Source organism: Myripristis murdjan, chromosome 3 (genome assembly GCF_902150065.1).
Source record: "Myripristis murdjan chromosome 3, fMyrMur1.1, whole genome shotgun sequence".
Lineage (NCBI taxonomy): Eukaryota > Metazoa > Chordata > Actinopteri > Holocentriformes > Holocentridae > Myripristis > Myripristis murdjan.
The window spans coordinates 33,233,106-33,255,811 of NC_043982.1; the positions used below are offsets into that span (position 1 = coordinate 33,233,106).

The 22,706-nt window shown below is 41.2% G+C and overlaps 1 protein-coding gene across 1 annotated transcript in view; it reads right to left on the reverse strand.

Moving 5' to 3' along the window:
- The window catches only part of vstm2b (V-set and transmembrane domain containing 2B), a 32,955-nt gene extending 23,263 nt beyond the window's left edge, over positions 1-9,692 (reverse strand). The window contains exons 1-4 of the mRNA XM_030075902.1: positions 9,048-9,692; positions 8,209-8,396; positions 7,019-7,048; positions 5,780-6,233 (exon numbers count right to left, since the gene is read on the reverse strand). Of these exons, the coding sequence (XP_029931762.1) occupies positions 5,780-6,233; positions 7,019-7,048; positions 8,209-8,396; positions 9,048-9,120 (745 nt within the window). The 5' untranslated portion in view covers positions 9,121-9,692. The remainder of the gene's footprint in view (positions 1-5,779; positions 6,234-7,018; positions 7,049-8,208; positions 8,397-9,047) is intronic.
- Positions 9,693-22,706: the final 13,014 nt, after the last annotated feature.

Here is a 22,706-nt window from a genome sequence, read left to right on the forward strand (position 1 = left end):
ACAATAATTAGCTTATGCTAAGAAAATAACACAACAAAAACAACAAAATTGTCCAATAAATGCTTGGTATATCACATCAATCTGTTGTTTTAACAGTCTTATGTTATTTAAGGGTCATTTTTGCCTTTAGGTTACGCATTACATTTACTGACCTATTGATCTATTGAATCACAGTCTCTCATCATGTGGGCAAACTATTGCCTCCTCAGTCTATAAGATGCCAACTAACTGGTACAACATAAGTCATGGAACTATACAGTAGCACAGTAGCTGTCATTCTACAGTATCATACAAACATAAGCCCTCTTCAGACGGGATAAGTTTCCAAAGCGACATTTGAGTTTTCATTTCTAACATGGGATGTCTGCAATTTTGTGCAGCCATTGAAACTGCATTACAATCTCTGTCATTTCTCGCCAATATTTCAGAGATGGGGATGGCTACCTGAAGATGTCATCTCACCAGCATGTGGGATCACGCTCTCTTCACTAAGTTTTTTTTAGATATCTGAAGATAGACTCCCAGTTGTTGTTAGGCTACCCATGCCAGTTAAATCATCTAGAAACTCTTAGGATATCTCCATAACAGCAGAGCATCTGACAGTATGAAGCAGTGAATACATATGTTTCAGTGAAAGCCATGTAAATTGCACTCTGGGAGAACTCAAAAAAAAAAAAAAATATATAGCCATGGCAACTTACAGGGTCACAGCACAATATGCTGTTTATAGCTAAGTTCAAATTCCTGTCCTGACAAGGCAAAAGCATACAGCTAGGTATCACTAATGGACTCATAATGAACAGAAAAACTTTTTACTGCCATTGCTGTTGAAATGTGAGGCACTTTGGCACACATGCTCAGGATACACTTGAGAATTGATTAGTTAAGGCCATTTTTGAGTTAGCATTTTGCCCTCAGAAATGAACTGCAGCAAAACGGTTACAAATACCAAACATCCTTTGACAACTTTTTATTACAAGAGGCCAGAGATTATACAAATTTGGTGATGATAGGACTTAACAACTAGGATGAGTTTGTTCTAGCACAAAACTGCACAAAAATTGTAAAAGCTATGTGGGCGTGTCCTGTAGCATGAATCCAGCCCAAAGCACTGAAAGTGCTGATGTGAATTTTTTTTAATGTGATGCACGGTGCCTACCTTTTTCACCAAAATGTAAAACTGTTTAATACAGTGCCTCCGAATGGCCAATTGGTCATTTTGTCAGTTGACTAGTTGGTGAGATTTGGGACCTATGTTGTGAGCTTTGAGGTTGTAGCTGTTACTGTTTTAGCAATCTGGATACTTTTAGTGGAAAAGAAAGAAAGAAAGAAAGAAAGAAAGAAAGAAAGAAAGAAAGAAAGAAAAGCAATCACAAGAGCAATCATAATCTAATAAATAACACAAATAAGGCCTACAGTAAGCAAGGAAACACCCTGGACAGGTCGCCAGTCCATCGCAGTATGTTACATATAATATAATATAATATAATATACAAAATATTTGTTATATCTAAAGGTTAACATAATGGAATTTGTTGTTAAATTTTGGTTACACTTTTTGCTGCCAAGTGGACTACAACACCCCACAAACAGTCAGACCACAACAATTTTACCTATCTATAATGCCTATTATAAAATATTATTAGTGGTCAGTGCCACCACTCTGTTCAACGTATTCTCATGAAACGGTTCGTATGATATCGTACGAAAAATGACAAATTTCCGTGCATATTCCTACGAATTTCCAGCAGCACGAGCGATCAGCGCGCCTGCGCGAGCCCCGAAGCGAGAGCCTTAAGAAAAATGGCGGACATTCCTTTTATTCTCAGTGGAAAATGCAATATTTTAAGAGAGCTTATGCATTCAAATGCGTTTTGATAACATTTCTAGCGGGAAATGTGCATTTTATTTCCAAAATCGTCGTTCAGTTAGTGTATATAATGTTTACTTTGTTAGTTATTACAAAGATTCTTTCAGGTTTCTATCGTTGCTATGGCTGTTGCTATGGACGCTGCTACCACTGTCGCTGATGTAGCTTCCGCTCGCCGTGGAAATCTGGGGAGGGAGGCGTGGGGTTAACCTGCTCTCACAGAAATCCGTGAAATGAGCATGACCTCCTAATAACGCATTGCGTGCTCCTCGCAAATAAAATAAAAAAATAAGCTTTGAAATGGTCCATATTGAAAAGTATGACTGTGTTTAAGACTAACATCAATATTATAAATACATTTGGCCATTAAATACCCCCTTAAAGAAGTTTGACTGATTTTATCAAGCTTGGCCCTAAAAGAGGTCTGCAGATGTACACCTGAGACAGCCTTGGCTTGGAGCACGATGAAAATCAAACTTTGTCACAGAACAACAATGAAGACATCGTTTGAAATCGTTTGACATCGTTTGAAAGGTCTTGACCTATGGAGTAACATATCTCAGTGTGAGACCAGTGCGCAGTTCCTGTGTCCAAAACTGGAACTCTGCTTTTGACTCTGAAGTTATATGTACTGTATCATTAATCAACCAGCCAACACACAGATGTAGGTTACATGGATGAGCAATGGACATATGGTTTTAGAACTATTTTGACTTTGCTCATCAGTGCTTTGTTCATGGTTATACTGTCAAATCTGAAAGGCTCGGTGGAAAGTAGACAGACTGCAATAAGGATTCATAGCAGTTCATCACTGAACTTGGGCTTTTGGCTTTATCACAGGCTTTACCACTGTCTGCAGGATCAGTCTGCACCAGCCAAACTGGAATGACACAGAGTGTGTCCATGGTAAAGGATATTTAACCTCATGCACACACAAAAACATATGTATGTACACATCCACAAACAAATGCACACCCACATGACCTCACTGCAGAATCACTTGTAATCACATGCTACGCATTGTAGGGAGCGTCACTGCTGATAAAGTCCTTTCCTTCATCCCTGAAAAAAACTTTGAATAAGCAACCACTGTTGGAAGAACACTTGATATACCCTTTCCCAAATTAAATACTGTACCCCACATATTGTGCCTTTTGAAAGGAGATCTATAAAGGTATATTTTAAAAGTGATTTGAAAAGCCAGTTCTGTAAATGTAAAAATCTGACCCCATGTTTTGCAGGTCAAGTCGACAATTCATAGGGAAAACGTAGAAAGTAGAAATGACTGGAAAGTTTAGAAAGTTTTTTTTTTTTTTTTTTTTTTTTTTAAACTGGTAATAATAATAATAATAATAATAATTATTATTATTATTATTATTATTATTATCATTATTATCATCATCATCATTATTCTGGGGAAGATGACAGTGCAGCAGCTACTTGGATATGATGCCCACGTTTATGATTACAAAACAGCATTGTGTAATAACCTGCAGCAGATTCTAAATTTATCACAGCCCAGATATATTAAATGAAAATATGGATGCAGTAACATTTTGTTAGTTAGACACACTTCCTGAATTAATGTATGTGTGCTACAAAACATCTGGCGTAGCTTGGGCCTGATCCTTCCTATTAAGAAAAAGAGTCCCTTTTATCGGCTGGGTGTGGCTACACCTTTTGACCAATAATTGCCGGTCCCTATTAAAAGCTGGGTTATGTTAAACATTCACATCAAAACTAAAAACTGTTGTGGTGCTTCAGGCTGTTTAACCCACTGCTTGTTGACAAACTGTGAAGCAGAGGCCAGCTTCTCCTACTGGGGAAATGTGCCTGTCTTTGGGCAAAAGCTGCTTACTGCCCTGAGACAGAATCAGCTCACCGGCTAAGGTACTGGTATGTTTTATGAGTGACTGAGTTTATAATTCTCAATCTGAACCCTATCAAGCTCAAATTCTGCATGTAATTCTGTATGAAGGGTTGCTGCAGACAGCGGGCAGGTGGGGTCACATGCAACACTGCGGCTAAGTGCGTACAGTGTGTGTCTAATATGTGAAATAAAATGAGATAGACAGCCCACAGAGGAGAAAAAGAAAATGCTAAAACTGGGAGGCTTTGAGAGATATGTTTTATATATCCTTAATTTCTGGTATGATTATTTTTCTAGTTTTTGCCAAACAATAATTTTGTGCAGAGGGAAATAAAGGTGGATCCCAAATACACGGAGGTCCCAAATACAGGCCGGTTGCTATGGATGATTAAAGCAGTTTTACAGTATATATAAACCTAATAATAATAGTTCAAATATAAAAATCTGTAATCATGTAAACAGAAAGTGATAACAGGAGGTTTATTTTTTTCAGTAACAGTTTCAATGTGTTGGTTGCAATCCTATTTTTCTTGACTTTGGGGCCTCAAATTACATTTTTATGATTTCACCATTTCACAGTCTTAGGTTTATGTACAATTTGTTTTGAAGGAAATATAGCTCCAAAGACATTCACTTTAACTGCTAGACCATTGGCCTTGCCCAGCTCCTGCCATTTAGGAACACAATGCCAACATGTGTCCAAAGCCTTGTGGGACTGAAACCCATAACTTCAGTGTTGTGGGCAACCTGCCCATAAAAAAAAAAAAAAAAAAAAAAAAACAGGCTCTACATGCATCAAGATATTGCTAGGAAGATGTCCTCATGTGTCTTGGTACTGTACACAGCATCTTTCATACAGTCCAACAGACTGATTTCTCTCTGCTTCGGCAGCAGGGCTGACAGGGCTCCTCTAGACTTCGATGAGATTCAATTATTCAGAAGTATGCTTCATCGAACAGCACTGAGGCACAGAGAAGAGCTATGGGGAGGTAGATTACAAGCCCCCCTTGCACCCCTCCCACCCCCATCCATCCCCATCCATCCCCTTGCCATCTGCCAACCCACTGGCAGAGGCGGTAATACATAGGTGTTACACATTCATACACAAGTCAACAAAAATGCTCCCTCAATGAAAGAGGTTTGAGAACTGTGACAGAAGGATATGAATAAACGATGAGGAATATTGTACTGAGTGATCACATGTATTTCAAAGGACGCACCCATGAGAACACATATCTATGGGCACACAAATGTTTGCACGCTCTCAATGGAGACATAAGTGTGCACTGTAGATGCATGAGCAACACAGAAGGTTTCTACTCAGAGGAGTCACTATTGGGGCACAAATAAATTATACAGAACTTTTGATTTGGTGAGCAATTAATGTGTGTGGGTTGGGGTTTGTTCCCTTTTTTATGTTCCAAGATAACACTAACACAAACACACAACCAAACCACCACATGTATGCAGTATAAATTTCATTCTAAATATCTCCTGACAGTACTCTCCATACTTGCATAATGGTTTCATGGCCAAATGAAAGACATACTTCAGTGAACTACAGATCACAGCAGGATATCTGAACACACAGGATGTGACTATTTCATGCTGCAGAAATAGAGCCATATGGAATATGCTCTGGGATCTACACAGTGCCTGAGCCCCCCCGATCTGTTTGCGTGCCATGTCTGGTCCATGTAAGTAAAACACAATACGATCACAAGCGCAGGAAAATTTGCATACACTTAAAATTACAGAAACAGATGCTGTTTGTCAAAAAGCAGCATTAAACATAGCATCTCGGTAGGAATAAATTCCACAATAAAAAAAACAAATGAAAAGTAAAGGGTGCTTTCAAAGAGAAAACAGTAACATGTAACAAGCTACTCAGACAGACAAACCTACGGACAGATACAGACTACAAATGCTGCAGGCACAGCAGGCACAAAGCTGTATTTTTTGTAAAGCCAAGACTGCTGCTATCCTTTACCACCACTAGGGGTCACTGTAGCTCTATGATACCTCCAACCTTCACTTACCAGCTCCATGCTGCTGCCGGAGGATGGCTGCGTTCCCTGGCAGCGGTGATGCCGAGGACTTGGCCACTGAAGTGGTGGTGGATGTGCTGGACGGGAGGAGGCCAGGTCCAGCCTGCTGAGGCACCCGAGATTTCCCCTGCCCTGACCTTTGACCTCCTGCCTCCCCACCCTGGCCAAAGCCCTGACCCTGGCCAGGCTCAGAGGTTGCTCTCCCCCCGCCACTCAGTGCTGGGTTGTTATTCCTCATTGGCCAGCGGTTCTGGATGTGTGACACGGCTTCCTCAGCGACCATGCCATCGCCTGGTGTAACATGCAGCGTGGCCTGAACTGTAAATTCCTGAGTCTCATCAGCCCACAGGTCAGACACACGGCACTCGTATACCCCCTCATCCTCCTTCTTCACCTTGGACAGGCTGAGGCGGTGGGAGATGGCATTGCCCTGAACCCGCACAGTCTGAAGGCAGCAAGAATGAAAGAATGAGGACAAAGAACAGAGAGACAGAAAAGATTAACGTGGCAATTGCTATGGTTTGCACAACAAATGTCTTTTTTTTTTTTTTTTACCACAGAGTAAGTCAAATAACAGTAGCACCATCCTTTATAGCCTCAGATGGGAACATAGGTGCCATCCTGAAAACCAACTAACTCACAACTGCCTATTAGTTGCTCAGCAAACTGACAGGTCAGTGCTTAAGGAGCTTCAATTATCCCTCTGGCATGAAGGAACACCGCAGTGGTAAATCTTACCATACTATTAAAGCAAAATTTGACACATTGTGTGTAGCGCTGTAGACTCAGAGTGAGGAGATGCTGGTATCCAGGTTTGAAAACACTCAAAATCCAAGAAAACAGGACTAGATAAAATGGAACAATAGGTGGTAATGCACAGCTGTCCACAGTGTCAACTGTATCAGACATTAGGGCTAAGCCAGATTTATGGCATTAAATGGTGTCATGTAATCTTGAACAGAAGAATGGGATTCAGCGTTAAGAGAGGTCAACTGTAAAAATGGGAGCTATGCAGCGGTCTGAGCCATAATTATAAAGCAAACCCCAGTCTGATAGGTATTTTTATGCTGTAAAACTACAAGACCTGCAAAGTCATTCTCTGTCAAGTAATTATCACTGATCAAATGCCAGATCCGTGTATGTATTTTAGAAGGAAATCAAGCCAGTCAAAACTGAATCACGCAAGCAATACAAATTTAAATATATACAAACAGGCAGACAGACACTTACGCTTATTTTTGTGGCTTCTTTTGGAGCACCCTGAAAAAAAGAAAAATTGTGAATAGCATACCCAAAACCTCAGACAATTTCAAAGTCACAACAATAAAAATGTCTTTTTCTGTCTTTTGGTGCAGGAAGCTGACAGCCTGGACAGAGCGGGTTGCGTACAGTTCTCAAAGATGCCATTGATAAACTCTCTCTCTCTCTTGCTCTTTCTCCTTCTCCATCTGCCCATCACTGACTGTTTTAATGTGCTTAAACCGCAGAGGAAATGCTGCAGATGTGATTGTCCCTGATTCCTCAGACGACTGAAAAAGGCTCAGAGTGATTTGTCATGCCTAAAGGAAACTGAATCCCACTGCACCCTGCCACAATATTCTATTGTAGCCATTTTAGGCAGTGGACCTGAGAGGGATGTAACACCCCCAACAGTCTTGATAGCAAACAACAAGTGCCCTTTGTACTGTCTGTGTGACATTGCCCTTATACTGACGTATACACATGCTATGCTCCTAATAAAGACCTATCAAACAAACGAAGCAAGAAAGAGGTCAGGCACACATATGGCAAGGATGCGATGATAAGCTGCATTAGGCCTAGATAGATTGCCCACTGTCTAAGCTTGACTACTGCCAGAGCGTAAATCACCAGCATGCTTTCCTCATTTTAGTACTTTCTATTTTAATATTCTACATTTTTGCTGAAGAAAAAACATAAATGGTAATTAAGGAGGAATTGGGTCATTGCTGTAGCTAAGAATATAGTTAAAAATGTAACAAAACAGGAAATATTGAAGATTAAGGATACTGTAATCATCATGCAAATACACTGAAAAAAATCTCTGTGCTGACTATTGACAGATTCACAAATAATTGCAGGCTGCCGATTTACAAATTTACAGCACAGAGCAAGAGCATAATGCAGGGTGTGCAAATGTGGATTGCTGGCAATACACACTGTCAGATTTTACAGAGCTACTGATATGATCAGTTTTCTAGATGAAAGTAATACATTCCCAGAATGTGCTCAAAATGTGTATTCTTCGAGGCTGACAGGTATACACAGAAATATCTGCAATCACGTAGAGATGATGTTAAGAGTAGGCTGCAACCCCACATCACACACAGGCGTACAGCCTGACAGCCTGGCCCCAGTTGCGGTCTGGTGTTTGGCTGAGGTGCTGACAGTGTTGCCTTTACCTTGGCTCTGTTGGCCGGGGCGCTGATCTGCAGCTCGTGAGGCAGCTCTTTAGGCACAGCCTCCTTCAGGTACCACCACTGGATCTCCAGAGACATGGGTGCCGAACCGACAGCCTTGAAGGCGCAGGGCATCTCCACATCCTCTCCCTCCCCGACACTCACATCTTTAGGGACTTCAGTAAATGAAGCTTTGGTGTGAGAGCAATGAGAGAGGGAGGCAAGACAACAGAAGGAATGATTAATGTGTAATTAATGTGCCAATGTTAGTTATTCCAGGGTTTCCTCTATCATTTGGCCAATTTGATGTCGTCATTACGGACTTCACTCCTATATGCCATGAATCAGCCTACAGACTCAAATTAGAGCACCTGTAACACAAATCTGACTTAGCCTTCAAGCAATTGGCCAAACAATATAATGCCATTCTCCATCTCTTCCTGTCACTCTGCATAGCCTAATGCTGTGATGTGAGCACATTTGGACAGCTGAGGCACTGTGTCACGCTGTGTGCCGTGCAGTCTTTTCTTGTGCCCTGCCACACTCCAACATATATGTGTGTGTGTGTATATATATATATATATATATATATATATATATATATATATATATATATTCACCTAGGAGGGAAAACATACATTTATAGTATAGAATTAGGCAAATTCGGGCTTAAATAATGAACCTTTTCGACCACTTAAGCTCAGCAGATGATGGCGTTTCATGGTGCAGACAAGTGGCATCTTGTTCATTAACTACAGAATTTAAATGCCATGTATCTCGCTTGAACATGTTTATCTCATTCCAATATGACCACTCTCCAGCAACTTCGGGAGTTAACTTACCATTTATACAAACGATAAAGGGCGAATTGAGAAGAAAGTAATAAAGAAGGCTGTAGAGTCCTGTTTTTTCCATGTCACAGTAAGGCTAGTCAGACTCAGCAGGGGCATTAGACGGTCATTTGACCTGGATGTGTACCGTCCTGTTAACTGCCTATTCAAACAACTCCAAATATGGGCAAATAACCACAATCCAGCCGCCGTTAAATCAGCCAGGCAACATGTACAATCCGATGGTGCGATGAAACATAATTAATACCCCACGTGAGCGCAGAAAAAATGAATTATACTAGTAATACTGCAGCAAATCAGCGTGGTTGGTAATTTCATCCCCCTTTAGAGAATGGCAACTCCTTTATTTCCCGTTGTGCGTCGTCGTTAAGTAGAAACCAAACTTCCAGGTCGACGACAGAAACCTGCTCATCATCCCGCTTCCCTGGCGAAGGAAAGCTCTCCCGGGCACCGCTCCAAGACCCATCACATAACCGTTCCTCTGTGTACGCGCCCTGCAACAGCAACAGCCCCGTCGGTGGCGGAGGACAAGTTTTCCGCGATTCAGTGTGCCAAGTATCAGGAATTATTGAGGAGAAGAGCCGGGAGTTGGTGTGTCCGTGTCCGCGGTTCCTCTCGTCTGCTCGGCACCGACCTGCGTCCTTCCCGCGGCTTGGTGTGCGTCGCGAGCGCATCACGAGGAGGCGCGAACAGCAGAGGTCCCTGGACTCTCTCTCTCTCTCTCTCTCTCTCTCTCTCTCTCTCTCTCTCTCTCTCTCTCCAGTCAGTGCTGCTGGCCTCCAAATTATGAGCAGCGTTTTCCATTTATGATGAACACACACACACACACACACACACACACACACACACACACACACACACACACACACGATGTCGTGCTGCTAGAGGCATTAATCTATATTCCCTCAGACAGACAATGAGGTATTTCACATTAAATCCACCATTGAATAATACTTATATCCATGATTTAGTATAATAGTCCAAGCCAAATGTAGACCTACTTGAATCCTTCAAATTTGCTTAAATGACACACAGTTGCAGTTTGTAGGCCACAGTTCTATGGATCTTTATGTGTAAAGAAAATGCTGTTTACAAATTTAGGTCTGCATTTACACTTAAAAAAAAAAATGTAAAATTGCTATGTGCAGGGAGTACAGTGGCATAGGCCTACATGAACTGATGCCATTGAAATTTATATGCTTGTAAGTGGGACCACAGTATGATCTGCGATGGCTGATAGGGTTGTTGATCAGTGTCTTATCAACTGCTTGACCAGCTGCTGAGATTTCTTTCCTAAATGAGTTTCTGGCCTTTTCTGTTTTGGAACCTGAACTCCTCATCCATCAGACCATCAAGACGCTCCTGTCAAAACAGGCCGCGGTGTCCAAAGCGACAATATCTGTGTTGTCTTTATAGATACCGTGCTGATGGTCACACGGCTTCCTGTATTTTTCCATTTTGGTGATTAACTTAATATCATCCATCTTTACTGTACACACACTCTCACACATCAAGCAATCACATGGATTTGTTCAGGATTATTTTTGCCTTGTGGGTCTCTCTCTTCTATCTCTCTCTCGCTCTTGCTCTCTCTCTCCCTCCCTCCCTCCCTCCCTCCCTCTCTCTCTATCTCTCTCTCACTCTTGCTCTCTCCCTCCCTCCCTCCCTCCCTCTCTCTCTCCCTCTCTCTTTCTATCTCTCTCGCTCTTGCTCCCTCCCTCCCTCCCTCCCTCTCTCTCTCTCTCTCTCTCTCTCTCTCTCTCTCTATCCCTCCCTCCTTCCCTCTCTCTTCCTCCCTCTCCCTCTATCTCCCTCCTTCTCTCTCTCTTTCTCCCTCCCTCCTTCCCTCTCTCTAGCTCTCTCTCCCTCACTTTCTCTCTCTCTCTCTCTCTCTTTCTCTCTCACGTTCTCTGTATGTGTATGTGTGTATGTCCATCAATCAATCCATGTAGTCCAAATATTTACTAAAGATCTAATCTTATTTACTTTAGTGATAATTAAATAGCAGACCCAAAGTTCTTGTGGCATGTGATATCCAAAAGCAAATAAGATGTTCATCCCACAGGGACTCTCTGGTGTTTGAAACTCACGTCACATTGCATGTATCAATCAACAAAAATAACATATCTGTGGTTTTATGATGATGGTAATGCAAATATGATGACAGTATGACCACTTCTATTGTGTTTCTGTGAAATACACACATTGCATTCAAAATCTATCTATCTATCTATCTATCTATCTATCTATCTATCTGTCTGTCTATCTGTCTATCTATCCGTCTGTCTCAGTTCTTTTGAGTTCATTCTATTTGATTGTCATGAGATCAGCAGTGTTGCCAAAGCATGTAAATGCAATTGAGCTGAATAATGAAAAGTAATTGCTAGTTTATATATTCTGCTTGTGTATGTATGTTTGTGTGTGTGCTCGTTTGTGTGTGTGTTAATACATGCACGAACACACACGTTAACACACACACACACACACACACACACACACACACACACACACACGCTAACGCATTGGATGTGTCACCATCGGCTTTGTTTTGAATCTGGGCATTCTATTCTGTAAGTTTGTGTGTGTGTGCGTGTGTGCGTGCGTGCGTGCGTGCGTGCGTGCGTGCGTGCGTGCGTGTGAGTGTGTCAGTGCATTTGTGCATGTGTGTGAACACATCTATGTAATGTGCTTGTATGTGTGTGTAGCAGCAGATTGGCTGAGTGGAATAACTCCTCTGCCTTCCTCCCAGCTGCCAGGCTGCCAATAATGCAGGGCTTGTTCAGTCAAGCTGCATGGGGAGAGAGAGAGAGAGAGAGAGAGAGAGAGGGAGAGGGAGATAGAGACTTTTAAGTAATCAGAGTAAGGTAACTCATGTTAACACGTTACCTGATTTCCTACCATAACCTGGTTCCTCACAATAATCACATTTTTTTGTGTGTCCATGAAATTGTTATAATATATATACTACAGATAAAGACAATGAGATAGACTGAGAGACAGACTTTGATTCTGTCTCTCGATGATCTTCCTTAAAAAAAGACTTGTCAACTCCCCTTCCACACACTCCATCCCAGACACCCCACAAACCCCTCACCCTCCCACACACACAACAGTAACAATCAATATAGATGGCCTTCCCAGGTACAGTTAAAAAGTATTGAAATGGTCAGAGAGTTTTCTACTACCACATGTTTCTTTGTGCAGCCCTCAAACATTAAAAATGAGACATCATCCCAGAGTGAAAAAATACCCATACTCATGCACACGTACAAATACAAATACAAGTAATAATAATAATTTAACAAAAAAGATATAGAAATCACCCCTTTACCTTGTATCCGCATGTTGGCCATATGACAAGCTTGGCCTGGCCAAACAGAAAATTCACCAGCACAATTATTGTGCCTTTTTGAGGACAGAATATAGAGAACCAGGAATGAAGCTGTCCACACAGACAGCCTTCGCCAGCCTGTCACACAGGACTTCATCCATTCATCCATCCATCTATGTGTTTTCTGCTGTTTTAATGGGGCACGGTTGCAGTGGTAACACGATGACTGGACACGCCAAAGATAATTTTCTTGGTTATGTCTTCCAGTTCCTCCCAAGGGATCCCAAGGCATTAAGACCAGCTTGGATAAATAGTCTCAACATGTTGTGGGTCTGCACCTCCACAGGAATGCACATGGGTGGTGATTAGATGTCCAAGCCATTTCTACTGGCTGTTTTCAAGTCATTTACAAGTAGAGCTGCTCCTCAACTCTGAGCTCCTCCGAACGTCTGAACTCCTGACCCCATCGCTCAGGATGAGCCCAGCCATGCTGCAATGGAAGCTCATTGTAGCAGCTTGTATTCACAATTTCATTCCTTTGGTCACTTTCCAAAGCTCATAGGTGATAGTCAGAATGTAGATAAACTGAAAAGAGAGCTTTGTTCCCTTTTCACCATGACAGTGCAGTAAAACAATCTTGTAACTGCTCCCACTGACCCAATCCACCTGTTAATCGCCTACTCCATTTTTACTCATTTGTGTATATTTGTGTACAAAACCCTGAGATACTCAAAGTCAATTTGGGGCAGTAACTCATCCCCAGATCCATTGGGAAAACCATCTTTTTTTACAGATCACCATGGCCTTGCACTTGGAGGTGGTGGCATTTACACTGACCAAGTCACACTTGGCTACAAACTGCAGGAGATCACAGCTATTAAAACAGTATCTGACATGCAATACTGGACACTTTCAATTATCAGCTGTGCCTTGAAATCCACCTCGTGCAGTCAGGCCTGGGAGAGGAGCTAATAGATGAGAACCTGGTGGCCCTATCTGTCACAGGATCTGATTGGGCTCAGCTCAAAGGAGTGACATTAGGCTTCCATCCTCTGGGCCCGCCCCCAGAAGTCAGGCCAGGTGTGATGTCACTCAGTTGGCAGGCTGACATATTGCAGAGGCCCCTGATCTCCTGCCTGCCTAATAGAGAAAGTTAATAGCCTGCCATGCCCTTTGAGCCCCCAGTTACAGTTGAGACCCTCAACAAAGGAAACTCAGTAACTCTTCTGCTCCATGGCAACATTAGATAGCCACTGGCTCAGAACCAGGCATTTCCCTGATGAACGCCCCCAGTAACCTTAGCAATGTCAGTACAGCTTTGGCAAAGGATCTCCTACTTCCTGCAACAAATAGGTGGCATCTCCAAGCTGTACCATCTACTCTCATGAGGCACTGCCTTAAACCACAGACCGTTCTGGCACAAGTGGTCACAGGACAAATGTCTTCAGGACTGATGTGTGGAACCTGAGGGAGTTGTAGTTTTCAGCCTATTATTTTTCATCAAGACAAAGTGACAGCGCCCCCTGTAGCAGTGCACATGCTAGTATCCTCAAACAGATGTTAGGACTATGTAATGGTCTCTAAGCAACCTGAGGCCATGTCAGTCTTCACTGATGACAGGAGCCCTCAGCAAGTTATGTCCTGATCAAAAGACGTCTGCTGGTTTCTTATAGACCTCCACTAGAAAAAGGGTTAGGTGAAACCACCAAGTTGTTGACTATCAGCATCCTACCCTATGAGAGTTAAGAGAGAAGCCACTTCCACTTCTGACAGCCCAGCCCTTATTACCCAACCTAACACCCTGGACAGCTTCTTGACACACATCCCTCTGTACCCAATTACACCCCCAGCATCTTGCATCCCAGCTTTTGCCATTAGAGACCACCTGGTAGCTGTGGATTTGAGAATGCATAAACCAGCAAGATCCAGCATATCCTGCATCAGGATCAAATTGGCAGGCACACCACAGGACTGGTCTCAGTGGACCACAGGCTCAATTAGCATGGCACCTGGCAAGAACTGTGCAACGAGCAGACAGCAGTGCTACCAGAATCCAGTTTTTTAAAGACAGAATGAGAAGGATGTTCCCATAAAAAAAAAAAAAAAAAAAAAAAAAAAACAATGTGCGGACTCAAACAAAAATAATTCCTCTCAACTTATGACCTACTAGAAGTGTGTGGTGGCGTGTGTGCGTATCTACAGAGACCCTTTCCTTTGCCTGTGTTTTCTTGATTTGTTGTGCTTGGGATGCTTCAGGCCGTTAGCCATTGGGCAGTGAGTTTGTAGTCCCCAGCCAATAACAGCGTGCAGAATCAGATCAATAGCACACACCTAATAGGAAGCTACAAAAATCAACAATCAACAATGGAAACTCAGTGAATTTCCCCCCTATGGCATGACTAAGTATTTTGGAATAATTTGCATTCGGATTCTATGGAAATCTACTTTTTACTTTCCTGATGGACCAAGGAAAAAAGGAAAAAAATGCTGGGCAAACTGCCAACCGGACAAAGCTCCTTCCACAACGAGAGTTAGCTTAGCTGGGGAGCAGGGGCCAACTTTGAATGTTGTGTTCACAAACCACGACAACAAATCAAAACTCATTCTGTCTGTAAGTCAAGAGCATTGCCCACCAGCAGCTCAGCAATAGATCACCCACCCCTTAAGCAGTCCTAGCCAACTATGTCCAAGCAGGCCTTCTAAAAGTCAATAGTCCAAATAATTTTTTGTGAATGTGAGACAGAAAGGGGAGATTTCTCAACAACAGGCCCAAACATTAAGGATCATGTTGTTTAACATCATACAATGTCATGTTGAAGCAGCAACCCTAACCCTGAACAGCTTTTCATACATTTCCTCATCAACTGATGATGATGGGTCTTATTTTCCTAGGATTTGTTATCAATACAATTCAAAATATCATTACTTACTAGATAGACAGACAGATAGACAGATGATAGATAGATGATAGACATAGATAGATAGATAGCCTTGATATATATATATATATATATATATATATATATATATACATATATATATGTACCTTCTTCACCTTCTTCACCTACTAATATACAATACAATTGAACTGAAAAAGAAATCAAAACACATCCTGTCAACACAATACACAACACTCACACTACAGATAAGCATGTCTTGAAATAGCCGATAATGAGCAATTCTCATGTAATTTCAGTCATAATAGCATTGTTCACACACTTTGTTTTTGTCTTTGCTGGCTACCAGTTTTCTGCTGCATTCAGGTTGTATTGGACAAAATGTAGGAAAAGACTTTTATTGCTTGATCAAAATGGGTACATTGGAATACCCCAAATCATTTATATTTTGCTTTTTTTTGGAGTGGTTGATTGTATTAGAGCAAATATAACTGACATTTTGATTTCTAATATCTACTACCAACTTGCTTGTGTTGACACACTCTTAAATCTGTACCGTACATTAATTACCACTTACTTGACTTACATAAGGTTGACATGAATGGTTCTTTCCAGTCAATCGTTTATAATTACGGAAAATGCAGTGTGTCATATATGCAGCATCAGAGCTGATGAACAGTCTATTTGAATACTAGCTTATGATAATTAAAATGACCTCTCTAATACTGAAAAATTAGTTAATTTGTTTTAATCATGTTCAGGTTCAACAGTTGGAGGAGCTTGCCTTGGCTTTTTTTTTATGTGTTTTTTTAGAGGTCAGTAAAGCTCTACAGTGAAGCAAGTGCCAAAATTTTGCACACAAAAAAATCATCATGATGGTAAAAACAGGAAAATGAGGCCAACATTGAAAATATCATAAATATCCATTAATCATTTGACTGAATTCTCAGCTGTCAGCTGACCAGGCCTCTCTTCTTGCTGACAGGGAAACCTTTTACATCCATTATCACCACACTCCAAACAGCAGGGTGTCCATATTGGCATACAAGGCATAAGAGCTGCCTGGACCCTTTGATGTGTGTCAGTTCCTCTCTCTGCCCTGACTCTCCTGTCTGTCTTCACATCTCTAATAATGCAGAAATGCCAAAAAATAACCTTAAAAAAATGGGACACTTGCATACACAATGGCAGGACATGTTTTAACTCAGGGTTGATACATCTGAAAGAAATCAGCCACAAACAGCTGGCAAATTCTCTGAAACAGGAGGCCTCTCTTGCACTCTTGCCTCTTCTTTAATGAACTGTGACACATTAGAGACAACAGCATCTCGGGTCAGTCCCTCGTCTCTATGTTCTTTCACTCCTTACTGAATCAATATCCTTCCAGTGTGGTCACTATGTTTTGGTTAGGGCTGACGGAACACAGGCATACACTCATAACTCATATTCAACCCTCATGTACACACACACACACACACACACACACACACACACACACACATACACACACACACACACACACACACACACACACACACACACACACACACACACACACAGCTAATGTTGAAGTTTTTTTTTTAGAAAGCATATCTGAAGAAAAATACATTTCACAATGCAGGAATGCAAATACTTTATCAACCGCCATTTACTTTTCAAATATGGTAATATTTTATAACATATTATAAATGACTGTACACCAGCAGTGAAACTGTGATCTGATTTAACATAACAGAAACATCAATACAGCTGACATCTCAGCAGATTAAGCATGTTGTGTGTAGCAGATTGTGTCTATCAGCGTGTGTAAATGTGTGTGCATGTGTGTGTGTGTGTGTGTGTGTGATGATGGGTAGAGATAAAACTGAGGGCAGAAAGAGGAAGAATTTCAGAAGAGAGACCTTGAGCATTGTGAACTCCCTTCAACCAGCTCCATGGCCATTAGGAAGTGCTGACCTCCAATAAGCCCTATTGATTGTGTTGTCAACACCAATCACACATATTAGAATATATTCCCCATATGCTGCTGACCGCTCAGTCTCTGTCTGCAGCAACAACTACTGTATGGGACACTATAGTGTCACTGCATTATAGCTCCCGGAGTGGCAGTATTTATCAAGAAACAGTTAGTGACCACCCCTGTGACCATTTTATGCACATTAAGATTTCTGAAGTAGTAATCAGTGACATTTTCATTTGTATAAACGTCTGTTTGATTATCTCTATGGCTGACTGATCTAATAGTGATTCAACCAGTTCAGGAAAGCTTTTATATTTACTTTTGTAAACACCAGGAATACCCAGGAAAAAGCCATCCGTTCCTTTAACCCTAAGAGTGCTGGTGACGGTTGTCTTGGAATACAGTATTTTCCAACTTTTATCCATATAGAGGTCATATTTATCTTTTGTATGTTATCAGAACAACTTTTGTCCAGTTTCCTGCAAGGCCAAAATGACCCTTATTCCAACACTATTATGGCTGGTGTCTGTAGTGCCACATAGACACACTGGCACAGGGCTATGTGCATATGCTCAGAGATATGTGATGTGTGATTTGTGAGTATGTGCAAGATTTCATATGTTGTGGACTTCACATCACTGAGAAAGAAAAAGTGGAGGACGCATTTTGATTTGTAATTAATTTCCATTTTGAATATGCTTTGCTGAAGTTGACATGTTAGTGATATGCACAACAGCAGCCAGCAAAGTAAACACACGAGGTGTGTGAGCAACACTAAAAAAAGCTGTCATGAACTTGCTGTAGATTGAATCACTTTTATATCAACTAGTGACAGAAAGCAGCAAAATAGACATTGATTAATATGAAAATTTCACTGTTAATTTAATGCATTACCTTGGTATAAGCATTTCTGATGATCATTTGAGATCTCTCGGTTTTCAGCTGTCATCGTCACCATCACCATTCATACATGTATGACCATAATTGTTACCGTCATCCATTATCAATATCCTCACAGTCATTCCTCTTTACAGGAGTCTTCTGCATTGTCATGAAAATATGGGTCCTGATATTTTCATCCTCTACCAGCTTTTGCCCCTCTAATAAGCATGTTAGTGCTTTGATGGCTGCTCAGGTGGAGGGGTATGTGCATGAGTGGAGTGAAGGAAACCATGTTGACTTTTAAAACTCCACGTTGACACCAAACAGCTGTGGTAGCACACAGCAACAAAGAGAATGTCTGAACAAAATATTTATTCATGTATTGACTCAGACACCACTGTTTCCAGCTACTTCTTAGTGTCTGAATGCACCATGCCCCCACGCAGAGCTGACTCATACTTCTGTAATTACCAGTACCGTGTTCTACCGTACTGCATGGTGTATGAGCGCACAATGTATTTCCCTCATCTACAGCTCTTAGGGTTCTGCATAAATGTCTAAAGAGCATATCCTGTCATTCCCCTTAGCGCAGCACATTGCATAAAGCGTTACAGTCAGATGAACCAACGAACACACGGAGCCCAGCAATTACCGAGGTGCTCCTGAGTACCTAATAAACGGTAATGTCTTCAGTGTGACCTTGCTGTGTCGGTGCAGACACCATTACATTCACTCAGAGACCTAAAAAAAGAGTTCATTCTCCTCCCCGAGGCAAATCTGACTTCATCTTAATCACTTCTATTAAAAGACGCTCTGAGTAGAGAGTGACACATTCTTTAGTTAAGAAAAAGCATTTCAGATCAAACACTAAGGAAAAGCTCTGTACACTATCTCAGTAGTCAGTGACAGAAATGTAATTTGCATTACCCCTCACATCTCTCTACATCTGTTTAGGCTACTCACAATATGTTTTTCTTTTTTTTCCCCCCATCCTGCATCCATCTCTGTCATCAACAGATTCAATTTATTTAGTTTACATTTGACAACACAACAGAAAGAATTTTTCTGTCAGTTGCAATTTTTTGCTCTTTTATGCTTTTTTTTGGATGGGTATACAAGTTTAAAGCATAGAAGGCAAATTGTTTCCATCCAACATGTATCTTCAAACACAAGAATTTCATATATCAGTTTTATACAGAGGCATTTCTGTTAGTCGACAGCTCTTGTGACCACCATGTCACTCCTCGGCTCTTTGTTATGCAGAAATAGAAAACACCTTAGTATGCCCTCTGAGAGCGTGGCTATACCTCATTGAAAATTCTCCAGACGCTGTTGGAAGTGGCACATTCTTCTGTGACATTAAATAGGAATTGTGTGGCGGGTCACTTTTGATTAAAAGGCTGTTAATTGGAATTTATTTGACCTAGTGGCGACTTAGTGTAGGACCTCTGCAAAGGTTCTTACAAATACAAAAAAAAAAATGGCAGCAAAAATAATGTTTTATAATCGAAACTCACTCCCACAATTGAATTTATTAATCTGATTTAATAATCAGTGTCTTGTATGCAACATCACAACAAATTTGCTCTTCTCTCAGCAGATGTTGGGTTTGTGCCACGGCGTCCAACAGAGGAGTTCCTGACAGTTTTATTATGGCGACATTAAAAATGAAATTAAAAATATGAAACAGTGGTTTGCCACATTAAGTCTCAAGATGAATCAATGTGTTGTGACACTGGTTGTAATTGAAAATTCATTAACACAATGTTTGTTCAGTGGGAACTCTGGCTACAGTAGGTGAATGATGGTAAATAGGGCTTGTCACAAAACACATTTAGACCTTAAATGGGAATTAGTGCAATCATAGGTCCAAATCACCTTATCTAGCAGGGAGTCACCAAGACTCACACCAAATCAGCGTGACTGGCACAGAGTCCAACGGTCTGAATGGTCCAGTTAACCTGGGCATACACTGGGCGATTATCGAAATTTTGTTGTTTAACTCCAAATCACACTGTACAAGTAAATACCTGAAAGCTCCGAGTATCGCTCTCTAGGCATTCTCTCCTTCTCTCTCCTCTCTCTCTCTCTCTCTCTCTCACACACACACACACGCACACACACACTCACACACACACACACACACCCACACACACACACTCACACATACATAAGGCAGCCTGCTGCCCCAGTGGATCACTTAAACTGAAAATACAAGGGAAAGGTGTTTTTTGTAAGAAATGAGGGACACATTTCACTCTAGACTCCTGTTGGTTTACTTGGATCACTTTGTTGCTGAGCTTCAAATCAATAATGTGGTGAAACTGCAACTCACCTTGAATGAATTTTTGTGTGCTTTCAGAGGCTGTGTTTGACACTACTCACGGGCACAGTGAGAGGAAAAAAACACGCTGACTTTGAGCAATTGACTTGTGGCTCTACTTCGACTGTGCAAGAGTCTGACAACGTCCGACAAAAATGTCTGACATTATCAGAATAAATGGCCATGATCGGCCCTTGCTCCCCCTCCGTACACTGCATGGAAAACAATGATGAAGCTGAAATTTGACTCTAACATAGGTCATGCTGTTCTGCAGTTCAGGTCAAAAATAGGTTCAAATCGAACAGTGTATGCCCAGCCACTAATCTGTGGTGATGCAGCCAAAGCCGAAGTTGTACACTGATGGCTGCAGATCATGTGAGCCACATTGTGCGTAGTGTAGCTGTTAGGGCCAAAAGTAAGTCTTTATTGATGTGAATGCCTCCAGCACGGTGCCAGTTTTTAGGAGGCTTGAATCAGTGTATCTTGTAAACCTATATAGAGCCCCAGTCACAATACCTAACACCAGTCAGTACTAAAAAGAAAAAGCATTATATCATCTTGTTGTGATAGCTAGAGATTTATTTTTTTTAGCCATTTGTTCCATATTGACAGAAAATCTGTCTCAACTGATATACTGGCTCCAGCCTCAACATTTGCTGATGAAGTATTGATTGATGATGTATCTTTTACTAGAATTAGTTGAAAAGCTCTTTCCCCTTCATCAGAACAAGCTTTTCCATTGTAAACGTGTTTGGCTTGTTCCTTTGCAACAAACATTGATTGTGGGTGGCAGTGAATGCAGTTTCTCATTCAAACCTGTTGCTGTGGCCAGTACAGCACTGCACAAACTGCATTCTCAGGTGTGTGCAATATGGTTTATCAGCCAATGTGATGTGCTCAACACAATAGAGCCAACTTGGGGAGGCTGTCTTGAAGGCATCTGTGCTCAAGTTGAGCATTGTTTGAAACGTTTCTTTGTTAGGTGGAGGCCACACTGATCCTCTTTCATTTGTATTATGTTTATTTCCCTCTTTATTTTCTGATTGAAGCCTGCATCTTTATCCACACACATTTCTATTTCTAAATTGCTTAGCGAAATAGCGAGTTTGTGATGCATCTCTGATTCACAATTGGAGCCCAAAAACAACACATTTTCAGACAATGATGTTGTGTTTTCACACATGTATATCACTATATGCACACGTGATATGTTATGTTATACCTAATGTAGTTTTTGAACAAATTTTAGAATTGTTTGCATCCTTAGGGTCTGTCGAAAGCGTTTCACCTGGAGTCCATTAGTGGGATAATCATTCCATCAGACCCGGCTTGTTCCTTTTTTCCCTCAGACAATGCTGAGTTTCATAACATGCTGCACTTCACCTGTGTGAAATCTGAAATGCTCATAGTGGGTGAATGTGACGCATGACTTCTACCCCTGAACTGTAGGTGCAGACAATGTATTACCCTTGACTGTTTAATTTTATCCCCTATTGCTCTCAGTGGCCACCTCACAAAGCATGATGATGATGATGATGATGATGATGATGATGATGATGATGATGATGATGATACTTTGGCACTTTTCTGTAATCTGAAGTGAAGAGGTTGTGTGTGTGTGTGTGTGTGTGTGTGTGTGTGTGTGTGTGTGTGTGTGTGTGTGTGTGTGTGTGTGTGTAGCATCAAGGCTCTGGGTGCCTGACTCAGTTACAAAGTGAAATGCTGCTGCCTGTTTAGGAGAAACCACACTGGCTTGAAAAAGGGCTGTGTTTAAATTTGTGTTTGTTTTTTGAACTCATTCAAAAGCGACCCTGTAAGGACAGTGAGTTGTTGAAATTTACAACAAAACATTACAAAATATTTAGATATCAAGAAAGAAAGTTATTTTAAGTGTATACTCTTAAATCAAACATTGTGTAGCAAAAACCAATACAAAATGAGGACAAAATCAATTTTTAATACAATATTCCACTTTTCATGGCATCTTTACCACAAAAATTACCACAAAAAAAAAAAAAAATACACGAATTAGACCCTAGTGTCAGAAAACAAATAACAAAGAAAAGAAATTACAGAAACACTTCTTCAACAAAGCACTGAGAAAAGTGAGGCTGACAGATTTCCACTGCTGTTCTCCTACTCTTAGTCATTTCTGATGGGTTTATCCAAACACTGTGCTCAATGTGTTCATGTAATTACAGCTTTCACAGTGTTGTGGGTAGTTTTTCCCTCCCTGACGCTTTGTCTTCCAGTTTAC